Below are 25,653 nucleotides of genomic sequence, written 5' to 3' on the forward strand. Positions count from 1 at the left end.
TCGTGCTTTTAATTTCGTTCGTTGATTACGAACGAACAACGGAAAAAATGCTTCCCTTCTTAACGTTGCGGTTTTCGTCATGGAACCCGGAGTGACAGAGACAGCTTCGTTGTTTGCGCGCTCGGAAGAAGGAGACGGAAAATGGTTCTCGTAGAAGCCGCGACTTTTTCCTGCTTTGGGCTGCACGAACGCGAGTTGCGCTCTCCGAAACAATCGTCTTTAACGTCTGGCTTCGCTCCTTTGTCGGCAGAGACGTTCAGTTCTTCGAACGATAACACGTGGCAATATAATACGCGAAACTCTGCGTTCGAGCTACCGACGCGAACGAGGCATACGTTAAACATACTTTTCCTCGGCGATGCGTCAATTTAGCATCCAGCTAATTTGCTATATATTTTTTTGTCTTCCCATATTGTAGAAATAGAGTTCGCGTTTTGCCACTTTCACGCGCGGTATAAACTATAATTGACAGTTCGATAGAATCTTTATTATCATCTTCAATCGTTATTATCATCTTCATTATTAGATTGTAGATTTCAACGAAACATAAGTCTGTTACGATCGCAAGGAATAGAAACTGGAAAGAAAACTGTTTCTTTTTTCTTTAATAAATGCAACGGATTAAAAATAATACATGGACATATTTAAATTCTTCAAATGTTTCTACTATTTGAAATTGCTGCAACTCAATTTTGCTATAAATCCATAATATCCGCAGCATTAAATAAAATGCATTAAATACTGTACTTTTTAATCGAATAAGACGTATATTTATTCATATATCAAATTTTACTCGAACGTTAACGATACGTGAAGTTTCTTAATTTTTGTTGGCAAGTGTATATTACACATGTCTAACAAAAATTACTAGCTTCTTTTTTTCTTGAAATCGATAATATCCTCTTACTGAAATTAATAATACCTCTCTAACGTAATATAATTCTTATTCTTATTTGATCTCATCGATGTATCGTTCTCCGTCGTCGTTTTCACAATAACATATTTTCATTTATCAGTCAATTTGTTGACTCCATTTCGAAATAACAGAACAATAATTAGCCGCACTAATTTCATATAATACAGAGGAATAGAAATTTCATTCCCACCTGAATGATTCTAACAAATTCTTGAATTCATTTAATCTTGTCATCGTTTCAAATTACGATTATTTCATTTTACCACGAATCCAACAAATCCGCAGCCTATCCATTATAGTTGCGTTTAACTACCATCTTCGTGTTTTACACTATCTTTTATTTGCCGCCGTTATTGTACGTGTATACAGGGTGAGCCGTCTGAAACAGGCCACTTTTTGATGGAATAAAACATACATTAGGCTGAACATGCTCGGCATATCGAAGGACGTATAACCTGATGTTAATAGTTCTTGATTAGGTGAACACACGTGGTGGTCAACTGAGTTTCAGCTAATGCATTGTTTTCTGCCAGCAGACCAACAGCTGTTCGGGCGGCCTGTTTCTACGTGGCTCACCCTGTATATTCGTGTACATTTGCGACGTTCCTTCGATTTTACGTGTTCCATGTGTATACGACTCGAGGTCGTGCAACACAAACGTGCGAATGAACGATTGTTGTTCGAGTACAATGACTCGTTTCAAGCACTCGGAGCTCGCAGGTACGTCGCAATACATATATTTACAACGGTTCGTGAAACGTTTCATTTGAACGGATAAATGTATATAGATAAGGGGCGCAGATAAACGCCTGTATTTACTAAGCGATAAAAGTGCGTGCCTCGCAAGAATAAGGCACGGGAATAGGTGCTCGGTTACGCACACGTATCCAGAGTCAGAAATGAGAATGACTTCAGGTATGACAAATGCAAGTAATTGGCGTATACAAGGTGACGCGAGGATTAATTTTATACTGGAGTGTACACGGGATTCGAATGTGTGTACCGAATGCTTATACGCCGAAGATTCAATTGTGACACCTGCTCGTTCAATTTAGCGCTATTGGTACAGGGTGTCCCAAAAGTTACTCAAAGTCGGGAAAGTAGGGGTTCCTGAGGTCATTCGAAGTAACTTTTTCCTTAGCGCAAATGCAATCCGCGGCTCTGTTTACGAGTTATTAACGAAAAACACTGACCAACGAGACGCGAGCTCGGCCGCTTCGCGTCAGCTGATCGCGGCTCTCATTGGCCACTGTTTTCTCGTTAATAACTCGTAAACGAAGCCGCGGATTGCATTTGCGCTAAGGAAAAAGTTACTTCGAATGGCTACAGAAAGCTGTTTCTCTCATCAGATTTTAAATAACTTTTGGAACACTCTGTAGTATTACGTAGCGTGAACGTACAAACTGTCGCCACGATTGCATCATTCGGATTGACTTTTGGATGAAAAAAGAATAGCTACCCGCATGAAGCCTTAAAATTGGTTAATCTCTAAAGATACTTAGGAACTTTTATCTTACTTTGAAGTATTCGTTGTGACTAGAATATGGATTTTTATGCGAAATGTAAAAATCCTCCAACTTAACTGGAAGAAACGAAAGTCAGTTTTGTCGAAAACGCATAAAATCTGCAGGCTAATTGTGATAAAATTGTAGCTTCAAAGAACTTTAATAAGATCATTATTTTATTTTTGGTCTAATAAAACTCGTTCAGTGTGCGATATCACTTCTTGATTCTTGGAATCTTTATAAAAGCTCGCAGATTGCGATATCTCTTCTTCTTTCTTGAAATTGAAATCTTTCTGAAGACTCTGTTTAAGTACAATTCGTGGATCGGTTTGTACAATATAACTCGTTAATCTGGTTATCTGCGTTGTAAAACCGTTTTGTGTTAACATACGGACGAATAATTATGACGGAAAGTGAATAAAAACTCATGCGAACGGATCAAATGAAATAGGGGATGATCGAACGATACCGACCTAGATTTTATCTTGAGCTAAAGTCGATGAAAATCAAAATTAGAAAAACGAATCTGTTGTGCAAAAGTCACTTAACCCCTTGCCGTACTTTGACGAGTCCATCTCGTCATGAAAATTTCTAGTAATAATATATTGTGTATAGATGTTATTCTGTCCTTTAAAATTTGAATAAAATTCTAATCTTTTGTCATCAATATTTAAGCATTCAAGCAAAAGGCACGCAATAAGCAGCGATTTTCTTCCTATTCTAAGAAATTATTGCAATCGAAAGATTTCTAATCACAGTAAGTGCGAAGAAAATGGTATATATATATCAAGGGGTTAATAAAAGGGCAGAAATTAATTTTGCGAAATTTATAATAAGCATTGGCAATTCGCAGGGGTAAAAGGGTTGTAATTTGAAAGGAAACGAAAAATTGTCGGGCAGTACCGATCGATTGTTTAATTAGTAAATTTTCTCGATCTAAACCATTAATAATGTTAAAATAAAATATTAATATAATTGTCGCAATAAATGATTTTTACTTCAACTTCAGTTCTACAAACCTTGCGCTTCGATCAACCAATGTTTTCGAAATGCAATTGCCTTTATTCATTTATGTAATTTCAGACACATTTCTGTGTGAAATGTCTTTTATTTATAATTATACCTAATATATCTGTATCTTTTCGGTGCCGATACACTGTTTTTAAAGGGCTAAAATCAGCCCTTGAAAAAATTTCAATTCTGTATTTTTCGCGAAACATTTTGAGAACAGCAGACAATTTTATTGCGTCAAATCGTTTCAATCGATGTAACTTCGTGTCTCGACTGTTTTTAGCCCTCGCATGGCAGGTGCCGGGTCCATTTGGACCTGGATTTGCAAACATTCCATCTAAATTCTAATTTTGTGACAATCATATGTAATTATTAACTATTAATATTGAAACTATTAAAAGAATTAACTTTAGTCTCAACAAAAATTTTATAATAATATACAGATGAAAATGAATCGTAAAGGTTTGAACGGATCTAATTGTGGCTGTCATAAATGCTCAAAATTGTTCGTCGTCCAAAGGTTAATATCATTCACTGTTCTTGAGACAGCTTCCGCAAAAGACAATATCGAAATTCGTTCAAGGGTTAACTTCTGTTTGCGAGCAAAGTTTCCAGTAATTATTGGATTTTATTGATTAACAAACGTCCCTCCTTAGAATTACAATACGTTTAACGCGTCGTAACAGCGGAGACAATGGGATATAAACAATCCGGCTGCGTAATATGCTATACAGAAGTCGGTACTGCCCCGACTTTCAGCTACGATAAACTTCCACCGGTTCACATCGTACGGCCAATTAAAGTAAATACAGATAAAGAAGAGTTTGCTTACCAAAATGTGTAAATATTGATATTCGGGTGCGATGAAATCGATTGATTTCGATCCTTCGATTTGTATCGTCACGGTGTAAAAAACGGAGAGAATCGGACAATAGAGTGCCGGCGATTAGTTCGAAATGACATTTTGAGGCCAAGCGAAAGCGAAGATGGTTGACTCGCGGGAAACAGGGATATCCCGTCTAGACGTCGTGTCTTAGCGTTACAAACGGCCGCAAATGGATTGCAGACATCGGAATCGGTCACCGGTAACTTTGTATCCTTTCCCAAATCCTGCGAAAGTAGAACAGTAAATTCTTCCCAATTTTTCTTCAGCTTTTAAACAAAAATAGACAATTCGGAAAGAGGAGATACGATTATTCGAGTCTCGTGGCTCATTTTTATAGTTGCCGATTGTCAACAATTATAAAATCGAGGTGCGAGGCTTGGATAATCGTATAATTAAATGAAATATAAAAATAATATATAAAAATAAAATAATAATAATAATAAAATATAAAAATAATATAATATAATAAATCGTAATAATTGTAAATTTGTTTACAAGCTGAAGGAAAATTAGGGAGAATTTACTATAATCGATAACAAAGGATGAATTCCATCATGAGCAAACCGTGACATCGGTTCGATAATTCTAATAAAAATTGCGTTTCATTATTAGTAATGATATAGTAATTAGTAGACCGCGGTTTTGACGCAATTTACGATAACAATGAGCGAATCAAATACAAAAATATCAGAAACATTTGGAGAATTTAGAAAAACCGCTGCGTTACTCTTAACTGAATAAATTGATTAAAGCAAGGAAGAAATATCTGTATAGCTTCTGTATGTTGAAATTAATGTGGACAATTTTTAATCTGCATAAAGATCCGCAGTCTACTAATTAACAGTCTGACGAAGATTTCTAGTAATAATTTGTTAATGCTTCCGTTCGTTTTAGTCTGAATAAAATTCTAATTTATTGTCGTCAGTGTTTAAACATTTATCTAAATGTAGACACGCGATAAATCTAAATTGTCTTTTTTCTTCTTAGAAATTATTACAATCGAAAAACAATCTAATTATTGTGACTGAGAAGAAAATGATGCGGCAAGGGGTTAAGGACTCAAAGAATTAGCACCTAATGCTTATTATTTTTCTGATCTTACAGAAATAGTGATCGATAACAAAGAATTGGTCCTTTCGCAAAAACACCGATACAACCACGACGATTCTAACAAAAATCTCGTTTAAACGGTAATAATCAGACTGCATTTATGGAAAAATTGGTTAGTTGCGATTACTAGTAATAACATCTAATACTCATTATTTCCCCGATCCTGCAAAAACAGTGATCGATAACAAAGGATGAATCCTTTCGCAAGGAGACAATGACATCGCTTTGACGATTTTAATAAATATTGCCTCGAAATCGTGATAATATCGTAATTAAGGACTTGAAGAATCGACACCTCATGCTCGTTAATTGATCGAGTCATGTAATTGCACGCATAAGCTGTCATTAGCGCGATATTCGTTCAAAATTGAAGGAAAAAGACGTATCCAAAATGGCGGGCGTAACCGAAATGAACACGGTAGACTCCCGTATAACGTGATCCTACAACGCGAGTTCCTGCAACGTTTCAAAGAAAACGATGAAATGAAAAGAAATAAAAAGGAACAGCTAATTACACCGAGATTATTTACAGCAAATTACACGGAGATGTTGGAACTTGACCTTGGACGACAAGATATTGACTATCAGCATTACAAGAGCGTTTTTCCGGTTTTCTTATTTGTAGAATTCGATAAAAACTCCAATAAGGTGATAATGAGAAAGATTGTATGAACCTGATACACGTTCTGGATCGATTACAGTAATTTCTCCCTAATTGACGCTCACATTGTACGTGGAAATGGACAATTTGGGAAGAGGAGATACGATTATTCGAGCCCTGCGGCCCGTTTTTATAGTTGTTGACAATCGGTAATTATAAAAACGAGACGCAAGGCTCGAATAATCGTATCTCCTCTTCCCAAATTATCCATTTTTGTGTACAATCTGAGCGTCAATTAGGGAGAAATTACTACATATGCAGAAGACTTGAAACGTCGTTTACTATTTCACGAATAAATACGTCCGAGTTTTTGGTATTGTTCAAGTAGAAAAGGCTTGAACAAGTTTACTGAATTAAACGGCCCTTGTAAACTTCGGTCGCAACGTTGAAGCTTTCAGTGCATGGATTAATATGACCACGTTGACAGTGGCATAAAATTACCTCCGGGTTGGTGGTTATAAGTGCAATCCCTTGTTTTCGTGAACTTATGTATTAAGCATTAAATGGTAGGGCGCACGGGCAACCTATGCGATGTTTCACTGCGATTGTTCCCTTGGGTAGCCAACTCTTCAGTTCACGAATGTTTTCATTTAGGGGGTTGAGCCACCTTCAATGTGCAAAATTCTGTTACAATTTTTTGCGAGAAGAACTTAGAGTATAGCTTTCGTTAAGCAACTCTTTAATATTACTTTTCTGGACTTCTCATTTTTCTGTTCGTTTTTACAATGGATAGCTATATTTCAATGAAAAATTAATTTATTTCACGAAGAAATGAATTATGAAACTATCCGAAGCTAAAGAAAGTTTAAATATTTAGCATGATATATTTAATGCTGTCGGTTTAAAAAATATCAGTTTTGGAAAACAAGCTTTAAAGTTCGAATTTGTTACTTTAACGTAGGACTGGGGAAAATTTGACGCGTACTGCGATATAAAATAGAAGACATTAAAATATTTACAGAAGTTAGGACCATTTGGAAATACTATTTCATTTCTTCATTTAAAGATTAAACGGAATGGTATTTCCAAATAATATTTATTTATGCAAATATCTCAATGTTTACGATTTTATATCACAGTATTTTAAATTTTTTCGAACCCCTGCTTTAATGTCCCGAAACGAGATACCTGAATCGATTCCAAGCTCATAAAACAGTGAAAATTTCAATTCAATATAACGAAATATTAGAAATTGAATTAGACACTGTGACATAAAAATGAAAAACCGATTTTTTAAAGTGTTTCAATTCCTTATATGAATCATGTTAAACCACTGCAAAATTGATTTTTTTCTTAATTCCAAGAAATGAAATAAAAACTTTTTCTTTTACGTAATGTTTTCAAGTAGAGCCTTCCTTCTATTATCTTCAACGACATTGCTTGCAAGAAGATTGTGTTGTTCGACTCGGAGATAAAAAAGTGAAAGTGCGAAACCGAAATTCACTTGCAATTCAGACATTAAAACAAAGTCGTTAAAGTGAGAATAAACAGAAGCCATTTCCAATAATTACTGGGCTATGAACATTTATGTACAATAATGTGTACAATATTTTACTAATATTTAAACAAAAAGTTAAAAAAACATCATATTTGTATATTTCCATGTTAGAAATACTAAAAAATGGAAATATAGTAATATAATCTCTCTTTCTGTTTTTGTTTAAATATCAGTAAAAATGTCAAAGGTACTCTGAGTTTATAATTATTTACAATACTATAGGTGGCCACCTTTAGCTGAGATCCCCAGTATATTCGAAACAAAGAGCTTAACAAAATATTTGTATATTTCTATATTGGAAACAATGAAATATAGAAATATAGAAATATGGTACTTTGTTAAGTCCACGTTTAAATATCAGCAGCAATGTAAAAGTTACTTCGAGTCTATAATTATACACACCACTGTAAGTTCTCCCAGCTGTGTACCTTACTTTATAAAAATCTGAATTAACTTTCGCCTTTTTTATTTGAAGTGCCTTCTGTTCAGAACTCGGTCTACTATTACGTCAGAAAGGAAACATTGATATCATTGAATCATTGAGATTGGGCATTGTCCAAAAATGGTTGAGAGAGACAGAATTAAACTGTAGCAGTGAGGGATGAATGAGGGTTAACAACCTCCCTTGTCACGCCATCGAACCAAAAAAATTCATAAAATTAATGTATCTTATATAATCAAATTAAAACTAAACGATTCTTCCGTTGTTCAGATCCTAATAAAATTAGGAAGGATCCTAATAAATTAGCTTAAAAATTCAGTTTCAAATCTGAGAGTGATAATTCCGTCACCCACGTACGAGTGACACGGCAGTCAGGGTGTTAAAAGGGAACTTAACAGTTTTGCAAATTAATTGAATTAGCAACTGATAAGTGCAACATTATTCCGTTTACACGTTTTGCTGGTATTTCATAGACCTGCCCAAAACACTTATTTTCTATAACCAAAGAAAAAAAAGAAATACACGGAAACTCGTAGCAACGGAAACTACTATTCCTTCCTCGAGTATTCATGTTGGATTACGACTCTACGACTACGTTCATTCTAACTTATGCATGATCGCAGTCGACATCAATGCCGACTACGGTATGATAAAATGTCTGGAACAGCGAAGTGGGATAATGATCTCATTATCAAGTTAATGGAAGTGCGCGGACTACGCGAATGTTTGCAATCTCTGCCAGCTTTCCGCATAATAGAATCAAAAAGCGTTGAAGCGGACGTGTTAGATCGGCAATTGAAAAACACAGTTGAAAAAGTGTTGTTGAGAAGTTTCGAAAGTGTTGTCCATTCCAATTAGACAGTACAGCCATCGAATCTTCATACATTCACGAAGTGTACGCTGTCCGTTTCTTTCGTTTTTATTAACTAACAACCAGACTGCAGATATTCTCTGCGTTTATGGCGAAAATGTTGTTACACAATTTTCAATTCAATTGGAACGACTGAAAGAAGGAAATGCATCTTTATTTGTAACTTCTGTTCCGTATCATTGATGCGAACAATTTTTATTTTGACGTAAAGATTGCAGTCCATTATTAACGATAGATAACCGTACGTGTTAGAAAGAAATCTTCGTCGATCATTGTTACCAGCTTGGAATAAGCTCGCTTGTCTGTGAGCACCTTGTTGCCAGCGATAAATATTACCTTGAAACCGAAGTAATCTAGAAATATCTTTCACACACACACAGCATGGGCATATCTTAATACTCTATTTATCGGATGCCTATTAGCACGCTTTTCAATGACTGAAATGTGCCTAACGAGAAGCTCAATATTTTGCTTTTGAATAATAATTCAACGGTGTAAAGTAATAATTTAATAATATAAAATAATAATTCAATAGTATAAAATAATAATTTAATAATAATTGTTACATTATATTAATTCAAACGATATATTCGATCATGGATGAAATCATTGCTGCCTTTGGACAATCTTTCAAAAACTTTTCAACTTTTTTATCGAAATTTCTAAAGCGGATTTTCAATGTTCTAAGGCCTGGTAGAAAGCTATTGGTAAATAACGTGTTAAGAATAAAGAACATGATCGCTTACAATTGTCAACAAAAATAACTGTTCATAATCAACCGACAAAATGAGATATTTGCACTATTTTTGTTTACTAATTTTCAACAAAGCAACTTGTTTTTCAGTAAAGAATATATTAAGTTGAAAATGAAATAAATATTCGATTGATGTAGGCTATGGTATTCGTTTCACACAATTATTATTATTCTTTGCATTAACTGGAAATATTATTGGGATAATTTCCAATTTAGAAAAATTCATTCCGTTTTGAAATGCGTTCAAATGCACAAGTACTTTCAGAGGGTTGTTTCCGCCACGTACGTCGCACTTTCTGCCATTTGCCCGCGAACGAACGAGTCGTTCGCTCATTTCGCGAGGCCTGTGTTCCACGATCGTATTTGGTTCTCGTCGGTGCTGCATGAAATACTATGTACGTGTATGCGCATTATATTAATCAAGTCGTAGCCGAGAAAAGGAGAACAATAAATGCGGTCGAGGCCGATGGCGACGATAACCGCAGGCGACGTCGATTTTTCCTGCCGGCCGAGGAGGAAAGGTAACGAGAATAACCATACTCGGCCCTGAGATTCAACAAGTTAGGTCAACCCTCGATATGGACGTGGATCATAGAGCTCCACGGTATTGTTCGGACGGCCAGCAGGATCGATATCGGCTGGGCGAGGTCGACCCGATGAATTATTACCGTGCAGATTATTACAGTTTGCAACGCCGCAACTCGTCGATGTCTCTGCTTCTTTACAATCTTTCTTTCGCCCAAGCGTTCGCCATTTCCTATCCCCGTGCCGTTTGCGAAAAACCAAACCGACGAATCATCGGGTCGTGTTGCACACACGAAACGATGGAACCGTCGTGTTTCCGTTCATCCAACTTTCGAGCGATGCGCACATGCAAAATTTCCAAGTTATCCTCAATTTGAAAACAATATCTCAGTGACTAACGAAAAGTATTGTTCTTAATACTATAATATTGCATTCGGATAAGATAAATATGTCCGAAGCGAGCTGTCAGAAATTGATTGGTCGACACACTGTTTCGTATGTGAACTTTCGCATGTGAACTTTGATTGTTATTGTATTTAGTTTGGCAATTATTTCACTTTTCTGTGAGATGCGTTTTTAATATTTTTTATTTAAAAATTGCCTGTATTGGAGTTCCATGATGAAATGTTATATATTATATAATATAAAATTATATTATATATATAATTTGTAGCAATGTAAAATAGTTCATATCATAGCCCAAGTCTAATAGTTTGCGCGTACCCGTAATTTAAGATATGCATAATTTCTTGGATATGTGTAGTCTGCTGGATTAGACTGCACGATACTGCACAAAACATGCAATTAGCATGAATGTCATAATTGTTGATTATCACGAATAGTTCGTACCGATTAATAACGTAAACCTACTAGCTCGTCAGAACTGAAACCCGAATGTTTAACCCCTCCCCTCCATATTGATCTTGATACCTATGTATAAACTTAATACGACTGCAAAGAGTTAAATGTGGTACATATGGTTTTAACTGGAGAAAAATATCGGTAGGATTCGGTGGGAGCCTTAATTTTAAATAAAAATGATTAATAATTTGAATTTATTTATTTTTATTATTAATAATTAATAATTTGCGTTCCTATCTCTATTTTTCAACTTAAAATAAAGTATTAACACTGCAGCGAATAATATCCATATGATAAAACTCTTAAAAATTCAAAAATTATACACAGAAGTAATAAAAAAAATGGTATAGTGTTTTCTCTTAAATAGCATATATTGCAGCTGTTGTTTTAATGTTATATTACAATCTACGTATTTCAATATTGCCGTAAAAAGCTTTCAAAATAATGTTTCTATAGAGAACAAATTGTTCCCACGTTTTCATGCATCGTCCGCGATTTAATATAAACACCTTTTTAAATTAATGTTATTCCAAGCTTTTTAAGGCCGGCGTTGTTTTTTCAAGGCGGTATCATTTTTCTTGCATATTATCTTACGGCGGGTATTAAAATGAGTTCAAGAATGTCCGAGTTATGACTTTGAAGCGGCCTTGAACGTTAACAAAGTGATTGCATTCTAGTATAACGTTATAATATTGCCAATGCTATATAAAATGATTGTTCTTGATGTGAAAGTAATGTCTATTAACAGTACCACATTAAAATACGATTGCACTATTTCTTTGGATCATTAAAAACGTATATGACAATCATTTTAATTAATAGAACTGTTCATTAGTAAACTTTTGCGCTTAAATAATGAGTGATCTCATTAGACCAATTCAACCTCACACCTTAAAGCTATCTCAAAGCGAAAAAAATGTTATACAAGTTTTGATTGTAATTAAAAATAAAGTATTATGTATTAAAAGACTGTTGAACAAAGTCATATCGTCAATGAGATATTTTGCAAAAAATAAATGTTGAGATAAATAAAGATTTTATTACACAAATATTTGAAAATTAAGTTTATGTAATGAAACTCGACAATAAACTCAGCACAATCGTTAACTTATGATGTAGTCTTTACACAAAGCAATTAAAAAATCATTGTTTTCTCTCAAACAGTATAAACACTGACATTTTGAAGAATAATATCACGTTTTACAATAATATCACGTCTTGTAAGACAGATAAAGAATATTCATATTTCTGTCTTATACAAGTTACTAAATATGTGTATACTGGTAATTGAATATATATATTTAAAATAATTATCTATTTCATACTATGCTTGGCATGCTTACAATCACAAAATTGTTACCAAAATTCAAATTCAAGTTTACTTAATTTTGAATTCATTTTATTGGATATTTTATGTGTGATATGTTTAATTCAAAGTCCTATAATTTCTTTTTCATTATTGCAGTTAACAGGTATTATGATAATATCTGTTGGAACAACAATTTATGCAGTTAATGACGACTTCTCGAAGTTTCTTGATCCAAAATACATATCTCCAGCAACTCTTTTGATCATAGTAGGCATCCTTGTGTTTGTAATCGCATTTCTAGGATGTTTTGGAGCTCTTAAAGAAAGTACTTGCATGGTTCTTATAGTAAGTACCCTTCAATTTACTTTAATAATTGACATTCTTTATTTAAATATTCGCTTTTAACTTCACTTGGATCAATTCTCTCCGTTTCTTTCTATTGGATTTATCAAAATTTTTTAATATACTTTTATATGGTCTATACATATAACGTAAACAAGTTTGATAATAGTAAGTATTTTTATAGTTTGCAGTATCGCTCTCTGTAGTTCTCATACTGGAATTAGCTGCTGCAATTACAGCTTATGCTCTTCAGGATGACATAAAAAGTGTCTTAGCTGAAAATATTAATGCTACTATGCACGAATATTCAACGGATAAAGATGCTAAAAAAGCTATTGACTTTTTACAGTCAAGGGTAATGTATATGGTTCATTAACGAATAGGAGTACATAGGTAGCTTGTATTTTTACCATGTACAGAATATACATCAAATTTTTAACGTTTGTAATATTAATTGGAGCCTGTTCTAACATAATGCATTTATCTCAGCCAATAAGGCATTTTGTGATATCTATCACAACTATCACTACCTTTCTATGAACATTATACATAATCGTAAAATCATTAAATAAATCTTTTTTCTGGTAATTATAGCTTTATTGTTGCGGATACAATGACTATCACGATTGGGATGAAATTATGAAAGAGACAGGAGATCGTTTACCAGAATCTTGTCGTCCTCACGGAATATTTAGTGACAACATACCATGTGATTATGTTACTGGCGATGGATGTAATGTCTACGGAATAGGATGTGTTAGAAACCTTTCGGTTCTCATTCATAGAAGTGTACTTTACATTGGTACTGGTGCTGTGGCCATCGCTCTTATTCAGGTAAATATATGTAGATTTTTTATTTCTTGCTGTATAACAAATTACATCCTAGTAAAATTTTGAAAGATGAATTCGAAACTAATTAACTTTAACAATCAAGGTTTTAAAAATTATTAGAAAAATCCTTTTTCTTATATATTTCGTACTTTTACTTATCTGTACGTGAAAATTAATTGTATATTATTATTTTCAGTTCACTGGAATAATGTTTGCTTGCATATTAGGTAAAGCAATTAGGAAACAGAAAACTGAAAGAGAGCGTCGTAGATGGGAACTTCGAGAAAGCTTGGTTAATGGCTATGAACCATTGGGGAAATCAGATCCTTTAACAACTTTTCCTGTCGTTTATATGTACCCTGAACCTACAAAAAATGCCGCCTAGTATTTTTCTCTTCTCTTTATAGATTTTTCATTGAATACTTTTTTATTTAATCATTTGTCATAAACCTCCTATTATGCCGTATATTTAAATTCCGAAAGTATATTAGCATTATCCTGTACTTTCTAAGCTCTTCATTTATTCAAAAGGTAAACGTTAAAAAATCGTTTCTTTACATTCAAGTTTGAATAGTATAAATTTCAATTGCTAATATGTTATACAATTAAAAACTAGATAAATCGGATAACAGAATAAAAGTTATTCTTAAACCAAATTGCATGTTAAAGTAAACCATTTTATAAAGAAACATTTTGTACCAACTTTCAATTTACCGTTTTCACCTAAAAGGTAATGACGTGAAAACCTTGTGCTACACGCTTTTTCTCTATTCTTAAATACAATAATTAAAAAAAAATCATGAATAATTTTTGCAACATATGCTGAAAAGAACTTTTTCCAAGTGTATAAATATAAATCATAGATTCAAAATGGTCACATTTCAGAATATTTTAAATTTTTTAGTTAGAATAACATTCCTATAAAGGTCCACTTTTCTAAAATACTTACCTTAAGCCCAAGTACATTTTTAATATAGCAAATCAACAACTGTTGCACTTTCTTTTCTTGTACATTAATGCTTTTCCATTCTTGTTCTTTCGGTAATGTCTTTTACCATGTAGAGAATATACATAATAAAATGAATTATGTTTCTAGATTATACAATGAAATGTGTGATTAAATAACTTTCGACATTTTAAAATTGCATTCTTTACTAGTAAAAATTGTTTCCAATCTCATTGAAAAATTAATGCTCTTTGTAAAATTGTTTTTATTTCTTCATTCTCTGATAAATTTTTTAGATAAGGAGGTGTAAGTTCACGATAAGCTAAACAAATTCGTCGAGAGTTTACATCTTCCCTCAGAACGCAATGTTCCCACTTGTACCTACAAAAAAAAATTAAGATCTAATATCTGTTTCAACAATGTAACAATTATTTATTAATGGTTATGAAACAATAAATTTTTTTCAATTGTATTTTACCTCACAGGTTTTATAAATTATTCTTCGTAAACTCGATATTATTAAATAAATATATTCTAAGCTACTAATATGTTGTTATAAGTACTACAAAATGTAGTTATTTTAGATTACAAAAATGCCTTTAAAAAAGATCCTTTTAAATTATTGTTAAAATTTTGTATTATATGTAAATATACAAAATATGAAAAAATAAAAACTTTAATAAATGTTAGCAATACATATGTTCTACATTTAATGTAATAAAATTGTTATCATGCACTGAAAATTGATATTAAGGTAATGTTTTAGTTTGTCTATAGAAATAAATATTTTAAAACACAGCCAATCCTAATTGTATCTCTAAAGAATCATGAAAATATTTAACCATGCAAGAAATGTATCCTTACTGCAGTTATATGATAAATTTTATTACCTTGCAGCACCGTAAAGAACCATAAGAGATCCTTCTGGCATTGGTAATCTCACAGTTATGTTGTGAATATCTTTGTTTTCATTCATTTCAACAAATTTTACATTGTCATGTGATGTAGAATACTCAGCAACACTTTCCAAATTATATTTTGTATCTGGACCAAGATAAGGAGTCATTGTCAAAACTGAATCAGCCTTTACATTGACAGTAACTATTCTTTCACCCCAAATCCAGCAATCATCAATATGTGGATCTATAGAAGCTCCTCGTAATGGATCATATTCTAAAGTACATTGCTCCACTGTTTGAAAATCCTTAAGTACAGGCTCTTCTAAGAATTTTTGTTGCACAAATTGAGTAGGATGTGGAAAACCATTAAAGGAACCCAAACGTAATTTCTTCTTCTTAAAATTGCATTTTGGACCAAAATTCTAAATTCATAAAATTATTTCGCTATATGATTTTTTGTTTACTTAATATTAATTTAATATTATACGCTAGTCATTGATATTAGAACTCAGTGAAGTCTTTTTCATATCTTTTAAATCTAATTTTAAAGTTATAGGTTTTGTGTGATTATTTTTTTTTTCAGGACTGTATTTATTGTATAAAAAGAGTTTCAACAGTACTTTAAGACTCTGCACATTATTCTAGTGATGTTTACAAAAATAATTATGTTGAAAATACCTGTTTTCTTCTTCCGCTTTGTGAAGCTTCCCAAGGAATATTATTCAGGGCTTCCATCAGTGAAGCAATTTCATGGGAATTTAAGAAATTCAGCTATGTATTAAAGAAGAAAAATACAACTTCTTTAACATTTTAGGATCAACATATTTGAATAGTTAGGGTATATTGTAGGTCAAGTGATGGGATTCTCTATTGCTAAATTAATTTTTACATTTTTTTAATCTTACCACAGAATATATCGTTCCAAATAATATGATTAACTTCAGGCTTTATTTAAAAATTATTATATAAATAATTGATAGATTATTGTATTATAATTGTATTAGTATTATACTGTGTGATTGTTATTATACTGTGTACCTATATTAATTTGAGAAGTAAATAATTTACCTAATTTAATGAAAGTTAATATTGCTTGGAAGAATACCTAAGACAAACACTTTTATTTCTTGTATTTCAGTTCCCTTTGTAGTAGTAATACTCACATAGTAATTTATAAATAGTAATTATAAGTATTTGCAACCAGTTTTTCTAATTTTATAAATAAATACCTTTATATAGACTCCAGGAAATTCTATAGGATTACCCTGGTGATTTGGGTGATTTTTATAAAGATCAATGTCCCAGCCAGGCCATGCTTTGTCACAATGTACACAATAGACATAAGAAGTCCATTTCTACAATAAGAAAGAATACATATTTATTATGTAAGAAAATGAATGCATCAAAGAAGTTAAAAAGAAAACAAATCTACTTATAATATTTCTATAATTTTTAAAGACAATTGAAATATAATTATATTGTTTAATAAGTTTAAGAATTCTACAGTGTTACAGAAATTATTAATGTTAATATTGTATAGTTGTTGTTTCTAGAATTCACTTTGTACTTGTTGAATTACATATAAATTTTAAAATCGATGTTTGATGTTGAGTTATAAGCTTATTTTATTGCTACCAGAAGTATGTACCTAATAGAATGAACGTGCATGTTTTTATATTGTTTAATATGTACAAAAGAATTGGAAAGAAGAATTGGAAAATTTGAAATTAATTGCAAGCATTATAAAAGCCTTTCTAGCAAAAAGAGTGTATTATTTACATGATGTTATTAATTACTAATTTAAATACTCGGAATGGAGAACATTATATTATACTCTTGTACTTTGTAACAGTAAAACTATTCAATATCATTTAAACAATTTCATGAATTTATTATTAAAAATAATGATACGTTACTCATATTAAACATAACCTATACATTAACATATAAATTGTACTATAAGTACATTGAATATTTTATAAAACATTTAAACGCATAAATAAAATAAATATCTTAAATACGGTCAAAATAAAGTTTCATGTAAGGAACAAATTTTTTATAATTCATTTGATACAAAAAAAAATATATTATTTAAATTTTAAGAAACTCTAACCTCTAATTGAAGTTTTAGATTCGGTTTCGTTATGTTATATTCTTTTTCACAGAAAAGACAAGATCTTATTCCTTTACAACCACAAGGTCGAACTGTTTCCATTATCAAAATAATTATTTAGTTACACAATCAACAAAATATCCTCACAAAGCATTATCATAGAATCAATTACAGATAACATAGTCAACCACTGTTATGTTACATATATGACATATGTATCGTATATTGTATATTTGTATGTCACACTCGCACTCGTAATTGTAATTCTCCTTCATAAACCAGAGGGATATGAAGATATGTATGAAGATGTAACATATGATTGTGTTTATTTTCAAAACATCACTCTCTTAGAACATGTATATATGTAGTTACATACCTATACTATACTGTACACTACAAATGAATAATAGAATGCTAATTACATACATATCTATGTTTTTCTATAAGTAATTTTATGTATTGTTTTTTGTAAGTGTGTTATTGGCTGTACTTTCGAAGAAGACCTATGGCCGATCAAAATAGCATTTGGTGGACAGAGTTGGGCAAAATGTTTATCTAAATAAAAATTGCCGTAACTTTCGTTTTGGCAGGTTTCACCCTCGTGCATGCACCGTCGAGGCACCACTACCACCAATCATCAGGACTCCAATTTTGCTTCCTGTCGAAAAGAAGCTGGAAGAAGATTCAAGGCTCCGCGAAAAACGTCAAACTTTATGATCATAGAATACACATCTTAAAGTTTCGACAATAAAGTCTTTTTTTAATTCTCTCAATTTATTTTCTCGTTTAATTTTGTTGTCACAGTAATCCTTCACGAGTAGAATTCCACGGGCATCCAAATCTCTCAAAATCCCCTAATCCCCCCGAACAATACGCAACAGGATATTTTCTTTTATACTCGTATGTAGACTACAGTTTTACCATGGCATTTCATCACCACTTCAGCATTTTTAAGTATCGTTAATGATAACGGAGATATTGCATTGTATCACTTTTCGTTGAATATCCTGTATATCTTAAAAAATATTGGACTTACAAACAAATGTTGTGCATTTGTCAACATAGAATGTGATTTCGAAATAAAAAATATAGATTCACAATAAAAAAGCAAGATGATTTTGAAAACATTTACGTATAAAGAACTAGTATCTCTATTTAAAATACTGCAAGATGTGTATCAGCTTGTCTTTTTACACCATGTGTCTATTAAATTTATTATAGTCTTAACTTAAGTAATAGCTTTAGGCAAAAAACATGGGTATTTTATGAGACAATATATTTTAATATTGTATTTAATATCTACACAGTAAAAATATCTAGCGATGAAATCTGTGTTGAAAGTGGTGGACAAATTATGTTGTATTTCCTACCAGAATGTCATATGCAACTGCAAGAAATGGCTCAAAATATTTCAATCAAATGATATGAATCCTGAAAAAGAATCACACAATAATGGAGTTTGAATTCAAAATTAATAAGTATATTAGTCATTAACAAAATTAGTTTCTTTTCTTGGAAAAAAGAAACGAAAAAATTTTCCAATCCACCTAATATTTCGGAGAAAAATAAAAACACTGCAAGATTTTTTCAATTTAATTTATTAATCGATACTTGTCTATGTACAAGGCTGCGCCTGCTAAACATTCCTCTTCCCTATAATACAAGACAGAGGTCCTTCCACGAATACAACAGCGGTTCACGATTAAACACGCTACAAACATCGCAATCAATTTTTTTAATCAAAATCGATTAAAAAAAAGAGGCAAAGTAAAAGGAAAATCCCACATTATTATTTACAGAAGCAATTGATCAATCATTGATCGATTAATTATTGATCAATTAATTTAACAATACATAATTATAAAATTAATTTCATTTAATTTTATAAAAGTAATCAGTATCACTACTTTCCTTTCAAATACTCTTTGAACGGTTTATTATAATCAAGTTATAATTTAATCTTTTTGAGAAGTGTCTTTTGAAATAAAAAAGTTGATTATAATTGTGATTATAAGTCGCATAAAATTTCAGCGTTGATAGCTGCATTTGGATGCAAATATCTCTACAGTTTTTGTAAAAGTCAACTTTGGACGTATTATCCAGTCTGTGTTGAAAACATTAATTAGTAATAATTCATTATTAGATTATTTACAAGAGATCATTTTCTAAAAGGAATATATTAGCGACATAATTAAAAATAATTACTTTCAGTCGAACGATCATTAATTAACCGATAATTAATTAATTATCAGTACTATCTGTGCGATCTCTAGACAAAAGACCAACAGTAGTAATCCAATTAACCAATTAATCTAAACCATAATTGATCAATATATAGTAAATTCCTACTACTAAGGAACCAAAGATAAATTAATTTAAAGCACCCTAAAATTTCTGTCCCTAAAAATTGTGCTCCGACGTACAAAACTCGCTGCAACTTTATTCAAATATTTTCGATATTTGTTTTGAGGATGTTTCTTCTTGTAATTTGCACATCGTTTCGGTTACAAATTCATTTCTATTTATCGTGGTTATTTTTCAGACGTAAAGTCACGTATCTGCTTTTACATGAAAGTGCAATATTAATTGTTGCATTTCTTCGTAGTTTTTGTTGTGTCATTGTTGACACACCGGCGCGTACGAAATTAAAAAATAACTAAATATATAAAATAGATCACCAATTTAACGCTAACTAATTTTGTTTTATTTGTACACTACTAATATTTGAATTTTCGCAAGAGGTGACTTTTTCAGTAAATCAAGCTAATATATACTATTGATTAAATTGAACACTTTCACTTAAAAAGAAATTACTTGTATTCTGCGGTAACACAAAACATCACTATCATTCATAAAATTCGTATTGAATAAATTGTAGCATTTCATAATTACTTAATGACTGCAACGTCCTAAGTCATTTTTTTAAGTATTAATTTCTACATCGTGATATTCTCTATACAATGTAAATTAATTTACATAATACACTTCCCTAGCCTTCGGCATCCTTGAATATGTAGAAACTAACAATTTCAAATTATTTTATTGTACGTGCTTGAATTAATCTTTACTAATCCAAAGAGCACTAAAAGTAATCATATACATTTTTTTTGGTTTTCATGCTACGCAGTAACTACGGAATATTTTTATTCTTTTTTTTCAAATATGAATCGCTTATGTACAATAAATCATTTACAAAATGAAATAATTCATGTTTGAGAAATAAAACGATTAAAAGATGTTGTTAAATTTCCCCAAATTGTCAACTGTCGGAGCGTTGAAAAATTAATTATCTAGAGAATATAAAATTATGTAGATTACATATAATACTGTAATTTTTGGAACTGACTATAAGTTTACTCTGTACTGAACTACGTTCTCTTGTAGAAACAAACCATTTTTAGTTTTCATACACACTATTAACCCTCACCGTATGACTTTAGGATCTATTTGAATCGAAATGCAGATATAGACAGTGTAGAATATAATTTCAGAAAAAAACATATAATTGATTTGTTATATTTTGAATTTTAGTTTATCCTTTAATTTGATAATTTAAACTATGGCTATTTTTGCCCAAAATTCATGAAAGAGTTATCACATTAATAAGATTTTTAAAAGATATAACTAAACTTTTATCGATTTGAGCGACGACATGAAACGTAAGAAAGTACCTCTTTAAACGAGAATGTGTACGGATCCTGGTAGTATCGCGAGGATTAAAACGTAATCCGTAAGTATTTGATTAGAAAACCCATTTTTTAATAAAAGCATTATTTAAAATATATTTGTCAACACTAGCATTATAAGGAATGTTTAGTCACTACTCAGTAGTACCAGTATGACTTGTATGTATGTTGATACCTCATGATATGAATTAAAATATGTAAATATTAATAATTAATACATAAAAAGTTACATCTTGTGGTGAAAATTATTTCACTGCACAACAAAACCATCAGACTTTCAAATTCGATACAAAGTACTGTATCTTGAAACAAATGTTAGAGAACATGCATAATATTTTGTATGCAAAGTAATCTTTAAAAATATATTATGTTACCGGATGTCCAAAAAATGTTAAAATATTGATCACAGAACAAATTATCTTATATATATATTATATGAAAAGTAAAGATTTAAGGCTTACATCATTCATTCTCTGTAATACGATATTTTATCTTATATTTCTGTTTACATTTAAAATGTAAAATCTTTTTTATTTTATGCTGAAGAATACTGCGAAACAACTTCATGGAAGAAAACAAATAATCAATTTTCTCATCGCTCCGACAATCTTTTATTTGATTCTCTTGAAATTTTATCTAAGTAAGATTTCCGTATTAATATATATAACACGCAAGGAACAGTGGTTTCAAAGTAAACCACCCTTCCGCCCAAATAAAAGCGAACTAATAGTTCCCAAAGCGGATTGCGCAGGTGATTCTTTCGTAACAGTGACAGGGACCGCAGGTGTAACCTGTCCAAGATCGGGCCTCGTGGCCCTAGCACCAGTTCTCCTTTGTCTGTTTGTCTCCCTGCCCGATGTGGACTCATTTTGTTTCTTGTCAGCAAGTTGTCGTTTGGTTGATGAGGAATCACTTACAGAGGAAGAAGGTGAAAGTTTCTCCTGACTTCCACTTGAGGACATGGAGCTTCTTAGGAAAGTTAACTGAGTCATGGGACTGTCAGTAGCACGCCTGGTGTATAAAGAACCTTGAAAAGCTAACGGAGAGATAGAAGAACCAATTGTTGTAGCCATAATAGTATCAATGCCAATCCGTTCGAGCTTCTCTACTAGCCGAATACCAGTGAGAGCCTTCTTCTCGGATCTTGAAAGTACTGTCCGCTTCTTTTTCGACTGCTGCAAAATAAAATTAAAATTTTTGTTCGAATTACAATGAAATTAGCGCCACGTAACAAAATTTATGAGTTGAGCTCTAATAAATAGGTAAGTTTTTCTTTATTTAGATGTTTTTGTCGTTAAATTAGAAATTTTTATTTTTAATTGTATATCGTTCATTTGTATTTGAATTATTTTAAACATGTTTTTACGAGAAGGTCAACAAAATACTGTACGTACCACTGTCTCTCCACCAAACGTTCTTTTTAATAATTCTGCTCCAGTGGATAACAATCCAAGAGAAATCCCACTCTCTGGAGTTGGTGAACTGGATCGACTATCTGGCGGACTAGCATCAGGACTATTGCAAGGTGTTGCAGTAGGTGTGTAATTTCTCTCTCCACTTGGAGTACCAACGCAAGAAGGCGTTACAGCTTTTATACCTATTTTAACAAAATAAATAATACAAAATTTATATAGTATAACATTTTCAATAATTCGTGTAAATTCTTGAAAAGATTGTATGTACAGTAAATTTTCTCCAATGAACAATTTGAGAAGAGCCTCGCGGCTCGTTTTTGTAGTCGCCGATTGTTAACAACTATAAGAACGAGGTTCGAGACTCGAATAATCGCATCTCCTCTTCCTAAATTGTCCATTTTTGTTTATAAGCTGGGGGACAATTGAAAAGAGAATTTACTGTACATCTACCTCTTTCATTCAGCATCTTCGCAAGTCCAAGTGTTGTCGAAAATGTTGAAGTCGAGTTCCTTCTACTTAAAGTTCTTGGAGTACTCATTCCGGAATTTAAAGCACTACTAGGTGCAGTCGCAACTCTGCTACCAACGAGACTTGAAGTTACATTAGTATGATCGTCTGGATGGAGAACCGTACTATTAGTGTATGTGTACACGGAGCCTGTGTCTTGGAAGAGTTTTCCAGGATTGGTATATTCTTCATCTTCCTCAAGATCGCTTAAAGTAAATGTGACTAGGCCTAAATCTTCCAGACCACGACCTCCTCGAGTCATCACCCCAGGTCGTTCCTCCAACAGTCCACCTGAAAAATACGACACGCATTTCATATCTTAAATCCCCAGCAAAAATGATATATAACACCATAGTGATAAATACTAGTTAGGATAAAAGTCCCACTATTATTGAAAAGTATAACAAAATGTCTTGTTGATTTGTTTACCAAACTGTGTTTATCAAATTTTCTATTAGTTCGAAACTATTTAATTTATATGTTTATTCACATTTACATACTTTCTGATATAAAAAAGGAAGTGTTAAGAATACTTGAGACAAATGAGTATATGATGTTTACCCAATGTTGGTGTAGCTAATTGTGTCCAATGGTGCAACGTTTGTGAACCTTCAATCGGCTTGACTATTTGCAATTTTTCAGGAAGTCTCCAAGCATTTCCGCTATAACCACTTAAATTGGCGCTACTTCCTGTGGACATGATGCTGTCTGGAGTTCTACAACCAAGAGGCACGAAGGCTGACGGCGAATTTACTCCAGCATCATAATCGTATGTGTATCCTGTACCGGTGCTAAGGCAAGCACGTCGAGCTATAACTTCTGCAGGTGTTAATCTTCGAAGAGCTGCTTCGAGATCTGCTGCACCAGGAGCTCCGGGTATTCCCGCTTTTTGAGGTCCTCTGAAAGTTCATTCGAATTCTTCTTATAAATCTCTATCACTATCACTCTGTTAAAAACGTATTGAAATATTTAGATCAAAAATTATAGAAATTCAAACTATCAGAATCGATCTTCTATAGATAATTAATAACTTTAGTTATGCTTTAAATTAGTGATATATTTACGAAAATATTTCACTGAATGTATTTACATTTCCTATTTAATTAGCCCTGCAACACTACATGTCTTACAGAAATACACAATTTAGCAAAGATTACACAAGGAATCGAACGATGTCAACTGTCTTTTGATAATCAATTGTTGGTACAAAATATTACCACAGAAGAAGTTCTAAGGAGAATTCACAAACTTACGGATATTCTTCAGAATCTGTAAGCAGAGAGCCTTCCGAATCGCTGTGGCCAGAATCCAAACTGGGGAACGTCGACGCTGGAGGTCTAATTTGCCCACAACTCATTCTAGGTCCAGTAGAACCAGTTGATAATGTTGAGGTAGTCATCGATCCTATTCTTGGGAATTGATTATTATCAGCTGCATAAGAATTCCTTGAAGCGCTTCTAACAGTTTCGAAAACTTTCTTGTATGTAGGCCTGTATGATGACAAACATGTAAATCAATTAACATCAGATAATAAATGACAAATACTAATACCTCTTTTACTTATGTTAAATACATCTATTTTAAATAAGCCAGGATAGGTTTGTATCTTTCAATAGACATATTGTTGAACTTATAGTAGCTTACTGAATTAAAGAAGTTTTTATCTATATTCTCTAATGCTGAGATGTTATTCAATACAAAGTAATTTTAAATTTAAATTCAATACGTGTATAATCGAATGTATTATACTATACAAAAATAATTGCGTTAAATAAATCTTCAAAACAGTTACAAGCCTAATCATTATTCAAAAGTAAAGTAAGCTTAGAAAGAAGACTTCTTAGCTTTTTAACAGTATACAATAGTAGCTTAAAATGCTATAACGGGTTCAATGTAAATAAATAAAATAACGTACACTCTGTCAGTGCTGATACCGGAATCTAAGCTGAGTTCGGAATAAAGAGAGGATTCTAATTCTGATGCAATGGAATCCGGTTGCGGAGCAGCCCCCATTGAAGGAAACAAAGATCCTCCTCTGACAGTTGGCATTCCTCTCTTCCTCTGTTTTCGTAATTGTTCTTGAGTTTCCGCTAACAAATTCACCACCTTTAACAAGAAAATTATAATGTTATTGAACATATAACATTTCTTTTACATGAATTACTTTTATTCACGTTGATAGCATACTTTATTAACATTGTAGTAAAAATGATAACAGTAAAACAAGTATAGAAATATTGTGAATAGTTAAGAGAAATATTTTAAATTTACGATTCCTAGAAGAACTTATATATATTATATAAAACATGATCAATAATAGTACTTTCAACCAGTATCGTTAACATTTTACAAACTAATTAATGATATTAAGTAACGTCTTTCATATTTCATAATATGGATTGAATAATTATTGCTGTTGGTAACTTATTCGTCTAATTAACTGAATAACTAAAATTGTTGATGCACAATCCCAATTTCCTGTTTAAAGCCAAAATAAAATATTGAAAATTGAAACCATTCACTATTTTATGTAACTATCAAATCTACTAGCATTTGCAATTATTA

The 25,653-nt window shown here is 32.0% G+C and overlaps 3 protein-coding genes and 2 long non-coding RNA genes across 15 annotated transcripts in view; 3 read left to right on the forward strand and 2 right to left on the reverse strand.

The window, feature by feature from the left end:
- LOC117219085 (uncharacterized) overlaps positions 1-14,940 on the forward strand; it is a 33,253-nt gene extending 18,313 nt beyond the window's left edge. Inside the window, exons 5-8 of the mRNA XM_033467981.2 lie at positions 12,506-12,694; positions 12,876-13,046; positions 13,286-13,525; positions 13,719-14,940. Of these exons, the coding sequence (XP_033323872.2) occupies positions 12,506-12,694; positions 12,876-13,046; positions 13,286-13,525; positions 13,719-13,907 (789 nt within the window). The 3' untranslated portion in view covers positions 13,908-14,940. The remainder of the gene's footprint in view (positions 1-12,505; positions 12,695-12,875; positions 13,047-13,285; positions 13,526-13,718) is intronic.
- On the forward strand, positions 635-11,233 carry LOC143260442 (uncharacterized). Its single transcript, XR_013034604.1, has 2 exons — positions 635-1,636; positions 1,705-11,233. It is a non-coding gene; the product is annotated as an uncharacterized LOC143260442 (long non-coding RNA).
- On the reverse strand, positions 14,657-18,133 carry LOC117219084 (alpha-ketoglutarate-dependent dioxygenase alkB homolog 4). Of its 3 annotated transcripts, XM_076525796.1 has the most exons (6): positions 17,481-17,738; positions 16,597-16,722; positions 16,046-16,138; positions 15,582-15,789; positions 15,359-15,512; positions 14,657-14,849 (listed from the first exon to the last, which is right to left on the reverse strand). In XM_076525796.1, the coding sequence occupies exons 1-6, from the start codon at positions 17,580-17,582 to the stop codon at positions 14,699-14,701; spliced, it is 834 nt and encodes a 277-aa protein (XP_076381911.1). In that variant the 5' UTR covers positions 17,583-17,738; the 3' UTR covers positions 14,657-14,698. The 3 variants fall into 3 exon arrangements, with proteins under 3 accessions (XP_076381911.1, XP_076381912.1, XP_076381910.1); XM_076525797.1 differs by lacking the exon at positions 17,481-17,738 and adding an exon at positions 18,092-18,133 and having other exon boundaries at positions 15,359-15,789; XM_076525795.1 differs by having other exon boundaries at positions 15,359-15,789.
- LOC143260444 (uncharacterized) lies at positions 17,740-18,253 on the forward strand. Its single transcript, XR_013034606.1, has 2 exons — positions 17,740-17,836; positions 18,071-18,253. It is a non-coding gene; the product is annotated as an uncharacterized LOC143260444 (long non-coding RNA).
- A 1,908-nt stretch (positions 18,254-20,161) lies between these two features.
- The window catches only part of milt (trafficking kinesin-binding protein milt), a 102,231-nt gene continuing 96,739 nt past the window's right edge, over positions 20,162-25,653 (reverse strand). For all 9 annotated transcript variants that reach the window (XM_033468073.2, XM_033468072.2, XM_033468074.2 and 6 more), the window contains 6 exons: positions 25,004-25,194; positions 24,342-24,578; positions 23,650-23,987; positions 23,032-23,379; positions 22,561-22,763; positions 20,162-22,341 (listed from right to left, as the gene is read on the reverse strand). In XM_033468073.2, the coding sequence (XP_033323964.1) occupies positions 21,853-22,341; positions 22,561-22,763; positions 23,032-23,379; positions 23,650-23,987; positions 24,342-24,578; positions 25,004-25,194 (1,806 nt within the window). In that variant the 3' untranslated portion in view covers positions 20,162-21,852. The remainder of the gene's footprint in view (positions 22,342-22,560; positions 22,764-23,031; positions 23,380-23,649; positions 23,988-24,341; positions 24,579-25,003; positions 25,195-25,653) is intronic.

The sequence above is a fragment of the Megalopta genalis genome, chromosome 12 (genome assembly GCF_051020955.1).
Source record: "Megalopta genalis isolate 19385.01 chromosome 12, iyMegGena1_principal, whole genome shotgun sequence".
Taxonomy (NCBI): Eukaryota; Metazoa; Arthropoda; class Insecta; order Hymenoptera; family Halictidae; genus Megalopta; species Megalopta genalis.